Raw genomic sequence first — 12,344 nt, forward strand, 5'->3', positions numbered from 1 at the left:
ATACGAACTTAAATAAGCAAGAAATATCTCATTTGTTCATTTTCTTTAAATCTACTTGTAGTAGTTAGGATTTAGCTCCAGTTGTGTGTAATAGTGACCCCAAATAACAGTAACTTAAATAAGACAAATATTTTTCTCCTTTACATAAAAATATGAATTTGGCTGGTAAAACAGCTCCAAATTCCACTGGGTTCTGGTCTGCTTCCAGCTTTCTGCTTCACCTCATTCTAAGATGTGGCCTCATCTTCTTAGATTGAAAGGAATAAAGGACATACCCTACTCCCCTTTTAAGGTCATCTCTCTTAAATTACATATATCACTATCCTTCATATCCCATGACCAGAAAGTAGGCATGTGGCCACAGCTAGCTTCAATGAGGGTTGGGAAATGCAATCTTTATTTGGAGTAGCTATGTAAAGAAATCAGGGATTCTAACATTGTAGAAGAAGAAGACAGATGCTTCAGGAACACTGATAGCCTCTATATCATCAAATGATTCTGCTTCTGAGATTCCATCCTACCTGGCTCTGGGAAAAAATTCAATCAGTCATTATTGGGTGTCCCTTTCCCGCTCCAAATTTGTGCAAAGATTCCTGGGATATAGCAGATACAGAGATGTAGATATACAGTTTGATATTAAACACTACTCTAAGCATCTTACATGAATTACCTTATTTAACCCTCACAAAAACCCTATGAGGTAAGAATTATTATTTCCTCATTTTACAGATGAGAAAGCTGAGGCAGAGAGAGGTAACACCTAGACAAAAGGAAAGCCCATCCTGTCATTGGTCATCTATCCCCACAGGTTATGGGTGAGAGGCTCATGTCCCAGATCTCAAGGTCCCTTCAAGTCTAGTGCTTTGTTTCTTCCTGATGTGTTTGGGTACTGATATCTTTAGCAAGATTGGGAGCCTTTAATCGAGGGATTGTCATCCCCTCTGGACTCAGGTTCTCCCTCTTGTTAGGTTCTCTGGCAAGATCCCTGGACCTCTCTCTTCCCCACAACAAAACTGAAATAATCTACCCTCTGCAGCCTTCTCAAGAATACTTTCTGGCTCCCTTGCCCTTCAAACGATCTCTTTAATTTAATTTGTGTAAAACCTGAAGAGCTCATTGACTCAGGCTATTTCTGCTTTTTGCCATGCCAGAATCCCAGAAGCAAAGATTTACAAAGCCTGGCCTCCTACTTGAAATAGGAGGGGGAGGGAAAACACGGAGGGCAAAACCAAAACAGATCTCAAACAATTTTCTGCACATGCTCTGTCACAGCACTTGTCTTGAATCTCAGTGAGTTGAGAGTATGCTGGAGTCCCCAGCTCTGCCGACAGCAGCTAACTCAAGGACAGAACTGGTGTCTTATGATCTTCCTGTTTACACTGCCTAACAAAGGGTGTAGCAAAGCCCTCAGTAAATGTTTGTGTAATATTGTTGAATGAAGATTTCTGTAAGCATTTCTGAAAGGATTTTCACAACAATGATAGGTCTGTTTTATAATGTATATTTTAATCGCTTCTCAGAATCCAGAAGCCAAGTGAGGTGTCATCCCCTCCCACTACTTCTGCAGCCATTCCTTCAGCAGTACCCCAAGCTCAGCCTGTGGTGGCCCAGCCCAGTGTGTCAACCATTCAGCAGGTACAAGGGTCTAAGTGAAACACAAGCGCCATGGATTGTGACAGGCAGGCACTGTGACCATGACCATCTTGTATGGCATGATCATGTTCTCCTCTGTTGCAACTTCATAATGACCTTGGGCAACACACTTCTATAGTCATGATAATCACTTTGTGCTTCTGATGTATGATATCAGTAGTTCCCCCGGCTTTGGGAACATATTCTCTAACTTCATAGGCAAAGTTTATAGCAAAAGAAACTCTACAAATTAGTCTCTGATATTCCAGCTTTATGAAGGGCATTGACTACATATACAATGGGCTGCCAGCTCTCACACTGGCCCAAGACACTCTGTATCATGAAAGTCAGTTTCATGGAGCTATTAAAAAAAAAAATTCTACTTTCTAAGATAGAGCAACCATGAAATTAATTTTTAGAAAACCTCAAAGTCTCTCATCCTTCAAGTTAACAATGGTGATGATGATGATAAGAGTGATGCTTATTGTAAAAACATTTTTAAAATACAGAAAGTATATTAAGTAAAAACTTTAGTCAAGGTTCGACTCCTCTGCCCCCACTCTTCAGAGGTACCTCCTGTTATTAATTTCTAGCAGACAGTTCCAGGCATTTTCTATGCATATCTATAAATGTATAGTATGCATATGCTTTAAAAATATGAAATCATACTAATAGAAACATACTTGTAATGTGTTATTGATATATTTAAATATAAATATTGATATAAAGATCTACAACCTTTAAAAAAAAATCTTAAAGTACTTATCTGACCCATTTAGTAATGCAGAGGGGTCACATTTTAGTTCTAATTCAGTAGCTTCAAAACGGATCTATGGAGCCTCAGGGGTCTATGGAACCTCTTCAGGGGGTTAGGGTTCATTACATAGCTCTATATGTGAGGGGGTGGGGATGGCCAGCACGTATTTACGGCCACCATGACCTAGAAAGAAATACAATCAGTTCAGCATGAAATTTCATGTCTGCAATTCATAGACTTAGAAGACGTCAGTCTTTGGTTTTAGATTAATTTCATACACCAAATTCTTTAGCTGCGTTATACCTATCTATCATCTGTCTACCTACCTATCTGATAATCCCAGTGACAATGAATCTATTGTTGGTTCCCTTCTAACAGTGTCAGAGCCCTCCCAACTACCTGCAAGGATTGGATGGAAAACCTATCATTGCAGCTCCTGTGTTTACAAAGGTAATCAAACTATAACTTCTTTCTGTCATGGCTTTAAACACACCACAATACCCAAACAAAGTTGTAGGATTCAAAATTCACTGATTTTATCTCAGGATGTTGGTCTCTTATAAGTACAGGATAGGATTTGGGTTTTTGTGGTAGCTGTTACCATGTCGCTCCAAGTTGCGGATTTCTAATATTAGTTTGTATAATAAGGGAAAGGTCATCCCCACTCATCACACTGATCTCTATGGCCATCCTATTGCTTTTAAACACAGTAGCCACACCTAGGGGTCAGGTGATACACTTCTAGGCACTTACTATCCAAGGGTTTCTCTGGATGTCTTTGGTATTCAAGGAGATGGAGTTACATGCTCTTAAGAAGCTTAATACAAAGCCTCACTCTAGAACAAAGAGCTTTCTTTTTCTAATCCATGGTATCAACTACTGTGGTGGCATCAAATTCTGAGTCTCATAATCTTTGTATTTAGAACTGGAAATTTTACTCAGGCACTTTCATTTACAAATGAAAAAACCAAGGGAGGGCCAGAGAGATTAAACAATGTATCCAATGTCACAGAACTAGCAAGTGGCCGGATCAGGACTAGAAACAAGTTGTCCCAATTCTGTCTACTGTTCTTTCCCTTATATAACATAGACTTAGTTTATATGTTGCCCAGGACAATAAACTCAAAGGTGCAAAACTGAGTCATATTGGATTTGTTTTGGTATTATGAAAACCACATGGATGGAGTCTATGCCTGGATTTACAGTTTATTGTTTGTAATGAATACCAAACTTAAGCCCAAAGAAATTTTATCCACTCAGAAGTATGATTTAGAGAAATGGTTCTCAATCAGGGTTAATTTTGTCCCTCGAAGGACATCTGGCAATGTCTGGAGACGTTTTTTTGATTTTCACAACAGGGGGCTGGCATCCAGAGATACTGTTAAACATCTTGTAATACACGGGATGACAGCCTCCTGCAACAAAGAATTATCCAGCCCAAACTGTCAATTAGTCCTGGGGCTGAGAAATCATGCTATAGAGCAAAGTGGAAAAAAAAAAAATGTCTTTTCCAGTGAGTACTGATCCTAAAAGTATTGCTAAATTCACAACTTCCACAGAAACATCCATTTTAGTGACGTTCCACCATATCAGCTCATCCAAGATGGTTTTCCAAAATCAAGCAGAGTCTAAGAGTGAGACATGTTTATCCATAACTGTATCAGGTTGGCAAACATTCTTATGTGAAACAAGATGCCTCTCAATTTTTCAGGTTTGTCTCTTGTAACCGCTTTCGGAATTTAAGTTTTGCTATTCTCAAAGACTTCAGGTAGGAAAGCAACATGTTGTGATTTGGTGAATACCAGACTTGGATGAAGAGTTATAAGTAGACCTGTGTGTGTGTGTGTGTGTGTGCGCGCACGGGCGCGCGCGCGTGTGTGTAATGTAGCTAACAGAGCTACCCCTAAGTGTCTCCTAGTTCACTGCTAAGTCACCTAGCCTTAAAACAGAGCTTTAAAGGCCGAGAAATCAGGACACTTTAATTTGTCGTGCCTATTTGTCACACCCTTTGTCAGGCAATGCTGACTCTTCAAAGGCAACTAAATCACAGAATAATTTATACCCAGTCCCAAACTGACATCTCCTCCACTCGTCTCCTCAACACCATCTGCCCAGCTAGACAGCAAAGAGGTGTCCTTATCTCCCTCCACACTTTCAAATATTTTTGGGTGCTCTGTCTTTCCTGCATCTACATCACCTGGTACATGCCTCTGGTACAACATTTAGCACAATAATAAAGATGTTTAGTTTTCTGTCTCTCCCAAGCGCCTTGAAGGCTATCTCTGATGTCTACATAGGAGTCCATAATGGTTATAATAGGTCCAAAGCCATTTTTATCATTCTGAAAAGCCTAATAGGACTTTAAAGCCTATTCTTTACATTTAATTTTCATGGACTGGTTGGCCTCAAGTTTAGCTGCTTTTGGGTGGTGACTGATTACCTCCCTCTAATTAGACGCTCTGATTTGCAGATACATATATGCCTTTGATAAATAAAAATGGGGAAGGTAATTAGTCATTAGTATATGTTGTTAATTAGATAAATCTGCAAAAACATTAGATCCATGGTGGGAAAACAGTCCCTAGTACAGGGACTCAAACTCTGGTGAGGTTTTCTCAGCCCTCGGGAAGTGTGCTTTTGCCTCCATAAATGGGATCAGGGTTGTTCAGACGTAGGGCACTAGCATAGGCTGTGGCTCAGATTCCAGAGGGACTTATCAGCAATGCTGTGCTTGCATTAGTTTCCATGAGTGATGGTAGGATTGAGGTCATCGTCACTGCCAGTGACATTAGAAAATTTCTGAGTCAGAGCCACTGATGGTGGTAATCATGTGGCACAGGCCCTGATAACTGATCACTGGCATATGTTTGTTCAGGTTATTCCTTGCTCTGTTTACTTCTTTAGGGACTTCTGGCATTCCAATCCCTATGACTCACTTTCTATACTGCCCAACAATTATTTCTCTGCCAATAATGGCAAGAAGCCATTCTTTTGAAAGCAACGATTAGAGAGCAGAGTTTTATTTAACTCCTTGTACCTCCTTTGGTGATAGGGAAGTACTGGTATTATCTTCTTTTTAAAGAAGGTTAAAATGAAAATGAGGGTTGCCCAGCAAAACAGTGGTAGAGTTTGAAAGAAGTCTGGGGTCCCATATGCTAATTCACTGCTCTACCTATAGAGGATACCTATATTTTTAAAATATTTTATGTAGATAGACTATCCTCCATCCTCTATACAGTATCAAAAACTTTCACTCTGTTTATGGGGGGAAAACAGTGCTCACACTCCTTGAGTGTGAAGGGAGGTAGATGATCAAATTAGAATCTTACTCCTATCACTGTTCCCGCTCCAACAGCAGCTGCTCTGGCAGGCTTTCAAGGCTGCAGCCCTGGCTCCAGCTGCTTCAGCAGTAATTTGAAGAGTGCAAGGGGGCAGGGGAAGTGAGAATTTGAGGAATGGCACTTCATTATATAATAGCTGAGGCAGGAAACCCTGAAATGACAGGTACAGTGGTTGGCTCTAGATTCCTGAAGATTACATGGGCCCCTGTCCACAACCTGACAATTCCAGAGACTTCGCTGACTCAACTGTTGCACTGGGCACCTGTGACAATATAGGGGCAAAAAGGTCTTCAATCAAACGGTTCTTTATCAGTAAAAACTGCTGTGATCCAACTCCAGTCTAAAAGCACTATAACATTCACTTCCAGCATCTCCCAAGGTGCAAAAATAGCAACTGGATTTAAAAAAAGAATAAAGTGACAATATGAACCTTATAGCTGATATCTTTTAACCAATAAGGGAGATGCCTTTTCTCAAGGATGTCCCTGCGTTATATCTGTGGGTATAGGTCTACTAAGCAGGAACTGTGTCCTTTCAACTCACATTTACAGCACCTGGCACAGAGCTTGGCACAAAGCGGGAACATAGTTATATTTATTCTGTGGTGAACTGCTTCCATTTCAGCTAAGAAGGAATTATTGCTTTTATCACTTTGTGGCTTCAGAGTGTTGTTAGGAGTAGAGAAAAAATCCAATGTCAAATGGCCGTGGAAGACATGCTTCTCCGGTCTCTGTGTTGTCAAGTCATCCTACAAAGAATGTCTTCCTGGATGGTCAGTATGGTGATGACACACAAGACAGATTTGCACTTTGGATGCTGTTTACTGCAGGAGGTTGCAGGCTTTTCATTATAGGGACTTCAGTTCAGATCCATAATTCCTAGTTAAGACCAACTTAATCTTTGCTAGTTGGGGAATGTTTCATGTCTTATTCGTCTTCAGTGAAGTCAAGATAAATATGATCAAGTCTTACACAATGTGCCGTTAGTAACAGCCTAAGACCTACTGCTGTGTTGAACACGGCCCCATCTAAACTATGTTCAAATGGTGTAACTGGTTTGGACCGGATGTGCAGCAATGTGAGCCGATTTCTTCTTATGAGACTTTTGTAGAAAAGCACAGTTTTCAGCAATAACAACTATCATTGTCCTTCAAATTATGACCTTCAACAACCTTTTCTAAGTGCCTTGTAAGATGACCCCTGGCAACTCCTTTACTGAGTATTGACGACGTGTCACACTGGAATGAGCTTCCATCTCATATCACAGTCCCTTAGCTGGCATATTCTAGAACTATAGTATCTCAGGTATCTGGCTAGACTCTCCAATAGAACACAGGTTTTGGCCTTCAATTTCAAGTGAATAATTACAACCAACTAATGTTGGTCTCAACTGTAACATATTCTCTCAAGAAGGTCCTTTTGCAAGCAGGACCTTGGTGTAACCTCTGCAGATTGAGAATTGGTTCATATATCTGAACCTCAAGCCATGTCAGAATGTAGATTGACCTCATTCTGCTTACATCTATTATTTATTTATTTATTTATTCATTTTTACGGTACTGGGGCCTCTCACTGTCGTGGCCTCTCCCGTTGCAGAGCACAGGCTCCTGACGCGCAGGCTCAGCGGCCATAGCTCACAGGCCCAGCCGCTCTGCGGCATGTGGGATCTTCCCGGACCGGGGCACGAACCCGTGTCCCCTGCATCGGAGGGCGGACTCTCAACCACTGCGCCACCAGGGAAGCCCTACATCCATTTTTTAAATGTGCCATATTTTATTCATTCAATCCCTTCTGCCACCACCACTTTTTTTGCTTTGGTTTTCTTATTTGTTTGCCTCAAGAAGGAACGTAACTCCATTATGTATGAATCCCAGGGAGATGTCTGACTGTCATTAAAGTTTTCAATGGGCCCCCAAAACTACCATCTTAGCACAGAATTTGCTCAGATGTCAGGGTGGAGGGCATATTCACCAGCTTGCCAGGAGCACCCAAGACTCATTGATGCTCCCTGCTTACTGAGAACATTCCATTCTTATCACTAGAAGCTACTGTTTTGGGGTAGACAAGGAATAACCAGGTTTTTAATCAAATAGTTCCTTATTACTTCAGCAACCACTCTGTGAAAATCACAGACTGAATTCCTTCAGCAAACAAATTTGGGAATGCAAAAAAAGAACAAAACACTAACTCCGAACTATAGCGCCCCCTGGCCGTCACAATATCAACTAACACATCCTTCTGAGGTAAAAAGTCTCCTACTACAGCTAAAGCCATGTGGTTAAACCCACCCCAGTATTCCTAAAATAAACACCATAAATATGATAGGTCTAAGCACAAAATATCATATATTGTTAAGAGCTATAAACAATCACAAGATATTTGTAAGAGTAAATGACAAAAGCAAAAAAACTACTGGCCTTCCCCTTCTCCAAAGCAAGAGCCAATATGTCCTAAATACAGACCCCAAATTGTAATAATGGGAAAGCCTTGCAGCATTTGTTGCTGATAGAGCTTGTAGAGAAAGTTAATCACAGCCTTTCCATGTTTATCATCTTTAGGCCTATATTAAAATAAAAATGTGCCCACATATATGCCAAAGGAGCATTTCATAATCAAATGAAGCACCAACTACACAAACGTATGTGTGACTTTAAGCTCACAAATCATGATGAGTGAAAGACAAGTTGTGAAAGGAAAATGTGAGTTCCAGTCTCCCATAGCATCTATTATAGAATATACCAATATTTTACGATGGAAAGTGATTTTTGTGAACTTTTTTGGGGGGGAAGCGTGAAAGAGCATTTAACAATGCCTTCACAAAATTATGACATATTTTACCATGACCTAAGACTCCACATGTGACTATGATTTCATAGAGATTGTCACTGTTTACCTCCCTCAACAGACATCGAGGCTATCCTGTGAAGAACACATAAGGAAAAGAAAATAGCAAAACAAACATCAATTTCCAGGACTACAGAAAGTAGGCAAGGCAAAGCCAAGAAAACAGTCACTTACTTAGGCCACAGAGATAGTCCACCTTGTGGAACAGTCTTGTGTGGAAAAATATACATTACTTCCATACTGAATACACCTAGTAGATATTCACTGCAGATTTTTTAAATTGTTATTATTTCTGAAAACCAAACTCTACTTGGGCATTTTCTTAAAGGAAGCAGAATTACTTTACCAAATATTAGTATTTTTGCAAACCCTCAAAATGTTTCATCTAGTATTCAATAAATTTTTCTGGCACTGCAACAGAGAGGAAAAGGAAGAAGCTAGTGAGGAAAAAGCTTCCTATGCACTCAGATGATTCTGTCTTTAAAAACAGATTCAGGGACTTCCCTGGTGGCCCAGTGGTTGGGAATCCGCCTACCAATGCAGGGGACACAGGTTCGAGCCCTGGTCCGGGAAGATCCCACATGCCGCGGAACAACTGGGCCCATGCACCACAACTACTGAGCCCGTGCTCTGGAGCCCACAGGCCACAACTACTGAGCCCACATGCCACAACTACTGGAGCCCGTGCTCTGTAACGAAGTCACCGCAGTGAGAAGCCCGCGCACCGCAGTGAAGAATAGCCCCCACTCACCGCAACTAAAGAAAGCCTGTGCGCAGCAAGGAAGACCCAATGCAGCCAAAAATAAATAAATTAATTAATTTAAAAAAATAGATTCAATGTACATCCACAGAATTGAAGCTGCTGGAAATGTACAAGATATGGAGAAAATCCAAATATGGAGGCAATGGTATCTTTTTCGAAAATTCAGCACTGGGAGTAGATTCCAAAAATATATACTTTTTGGTTCTAACAATACTCTTCTCATTACAGATGTTACAAAATTTATCAGCCTCTGAGGGTCAGCTAGTTGTCTTTGAATGCAGAGTAAAAGGAGCTCCATCTCCTAAAGTTGAGTGGTATAGAGAAGGAACCTTGATAGAAGATTCTCCAGATTTTAGAATTTTACAGAAAAGTAAGTTGGTGCTTTAAAATTATTTTTCTGATAATTTTTATAGATTTATTGTATACATTTATTTTTATAACTTTTAACAACTAATTAAAATGTAATAAAAAGAATAAAATAAAAAACACTTATACTCCACCAAACTAAACCCTATTAATATTTTGGTATATATTCTCCAAAAATTTTTCCATGCATATATTTTCTTTAAATAAAAATAAATTTTTTTTGTAAATTGATTTTTTCACTCAACATTTCATGAACATCTTTCCATATTAATATAGCACTTTTTTACTTTTAAAAATAAGTTGATACAATCAATTTCATATTTACTTACTCTCCTATTGTTGAAAATGTAGACTGTCCACAAATTTTTACTATTAGAAACTATATTTCAAAGCTTGTTAACAGAGAAGATCTTTGTGAATATCTATGAATAAATCTGAGTACTAGAATTGCTACTGTAAATTCACCTTTTTTTAGGCTTTTAATATAAATCATCAAAATGCCATCCAAAAAGGTTGAACTAAATTTAGGATGATTATATAATTGATGATCTAACCTGGGACACCTTGGGGAGTAACAGAGGGTGCTAGTAATCATTACACAGAGATCCCAGGAATAAACCAGATCATCCCAGTTGAACTGGGACACATGCTGTTTCAATTACATTCTACTACAACCAGCAACATATGGGAACTTCTTTTGTCTTATACCTTCACTATCAATGGGTATTAAACATTTTTTAAGTCTTCACTAATTTTATAGGTCCCAAATGGGAATACTTGTTTTAATCTGCTCTTTGCTAATGAGATGTGGAAAGGAACTTTTTTTTCCTATTTATTGGGTCTTTGAATTTACTTTAAAATTACCTATTATATCCTTTGTTCATTGTTTATTGAGGTTTTACTCTTTTTATTGTAAGAATTATTTATATATCCAAGTGGTTAATTCTTCTTTTCTTGTCATGCAGTGCTTTCACCTTGACCCATTTCAGTCATAAAATATGTTGAAAATTATTTGCTTCTTGGTTAATTTGTTTCTGCCTATCACAAAATAGATAATATGAATCAAACTACTATCAGATTTAACAACAATGATATATTCTGAATACCGTTTAAGCTGAGGCAAAAAACCTCCACTAGTTCTATCAGTGTAGAAGAATGTAACTAAATTCAACAACTATTCCTTGAGTGCCTGCAATTCTATAAACCTTAGTTGAGCACCTGTTTTCAGTACCAAGCGGGCACCTTCAGGAATGCCAAAGAATTTTAAGACAAAGAACTGCTCCTGAGGAACCTGTCATCTATCCTGAGGCTCTTAATATTAGAAACCTTAGGGCAGGAGGTCTACGCTACATTATATCAGGATGTGAGAGCCCAAAGCCAAGAATGATCTCTCAGTCTTCACAAACTTTTTCAGGTCAGGCTGAATGGGTACAATAAAAGCAAGTCATCCTGAATCCCAACTAATTCAGTAACTTTTCCTCACCTAAGGTTTATGTGTCCCAAGTGGAACCCAAGTATGTCCCAAGATACAGCCACATCATTTAGTTAGCAGCTCTCTTGCTGCCCTTCTGTGATAATGATCCTATCCCTGTCAAGGTCATTGGTGCTTAGGTCATTTTACTTAAAATTCACAGATTAGTCTCGTCAAATTACTCATGAGTATGCAAAAGACACTTCTATAGGAAGCTTCTGATAAAAATATCACCTCTCAGTAAAATAAATGCTCAGAATCTTTTAATTTTTTTTTCTTTTAGAACCTCGATCCATGGCAGAGCCAGGTAAAGATCATTTTAACTTTAATTTCATTTGTATGTGATCCGTGACTTGAAATATATAATAAACATATTGAAATTACACTGTTGTCAAGAAAAAAAGTTTTACAAAGAAGATCGAAGCCAACTCTAGCTATGACTGTAGGAGAAGGAAAGGCAAGCATGTGCAAGTTTGGAATATATATTCAATAGCTAATGTGAATGTAGTTAGTTCTGCGTTGTTGAGGAATGTTTCTTAGGAATATTTTCCCTCTTTCATTGGCCCCTACTCATGACCTCCTTAAACTGGGCAGAGCAATTTCCATGATGCTATCAATTCCAATTCCACAGCCTATGTATCTCAAAAGTTATGCATCAGATTTTGAAATTCACAGAATCAATAAAATGTTTATGATGTTATTAGATTTGGTTGGGAGGATATTAAGATGACACATGGAAGCTCTTACCTCTAGAAAATACAAGTTGCTCACAAAACACAGCATAAACATCTGAATGTCCTCTCTATGATCACCCTGAAAAATAAGATTGTATTTGTGCCCATGGGTAAGAGTGATGGTTTGGAATTTCATTATTATAATTCTTGCTTCTGAAAACTGAATGGAAGGGCATTCTCGATGTAGACATTGAATATCCATGTTGCATAACCCTACACTAGGCCCTTGGGGATACAGTAAAGACCAGAGTGCTCTGGCTCTAGCATTGCTTGTAGTGGAGAAGCATTTTTCCCTTTGAAAATATTTCAGGCTTTTGATACTTTCAACCAAAGCAAGCTTTTTCACTAGGCAGTCTCATACAGAAAATAGTTTCAGAGTCACCCAAAAGGGGTCCCTGCTCAAAACAAGTCTCAGCTCCATGATCTAAAATTTCATG

At 39.0% G+C, this 12,344-nt stretch overlaps 1 protein-coding gene and 1 long non-coding RNA gene across 2 annotated transcripts in view; one reads left to right on the forward strand and one right to left on the reverse strand.

Moving 5' to 3' along the window:
- Nucleotides 1–12,344, reverse strand: part of LOC149747233 (uncharacterized) — a 100,483-nt gene that overhangs the window by 46,806 nt on the left and 41,333 nt on the right. The gene's annotated exons all lie outside the window — the stretch shown is intronic.
- The window catches only part of MYPN (myopalladin), a 67,728-nt gene that overhangs the window by 20,914 nt on the left and 34,470 nt on the right, over nucleotides 1–12,344 (forward strand). The window contains exons 4-6 of the mRNA XM_089897575.1: nucleotides 1,521–1,635; nucleotides 2,768–2,839; nucleotides 9,565–9,706. Of these exons, the coding sequence (XP_089753701.1) occupies nucleotides 1,521–1,635; nucleotides 2,768–2,839; nucleotides 9,565–9,706 (329 nt within the window). The remainder of the gene's footprint in view (nucleotides 1–1,520; nucleotides 1,636–2,767; nucleotides 2,840–9,564; nucleotides 9,707–12,344) is intronic.

Source organism: Delphinapterus leucas, chromosome 16 (assembly GCF_059928025.1).
Source record: "Delphinapterus leucas isolate spDelLeu-1000000601 "Yukka" chromosome 16, BTC_Dleu_Yukka2, whole genome shotgun sequence".
NCBI lineage: Eukaryota > Metazoa > Chordata > Mammalia > Artiodactyla > Monodontidae > Delphinapterus > Delphinapterus leucas.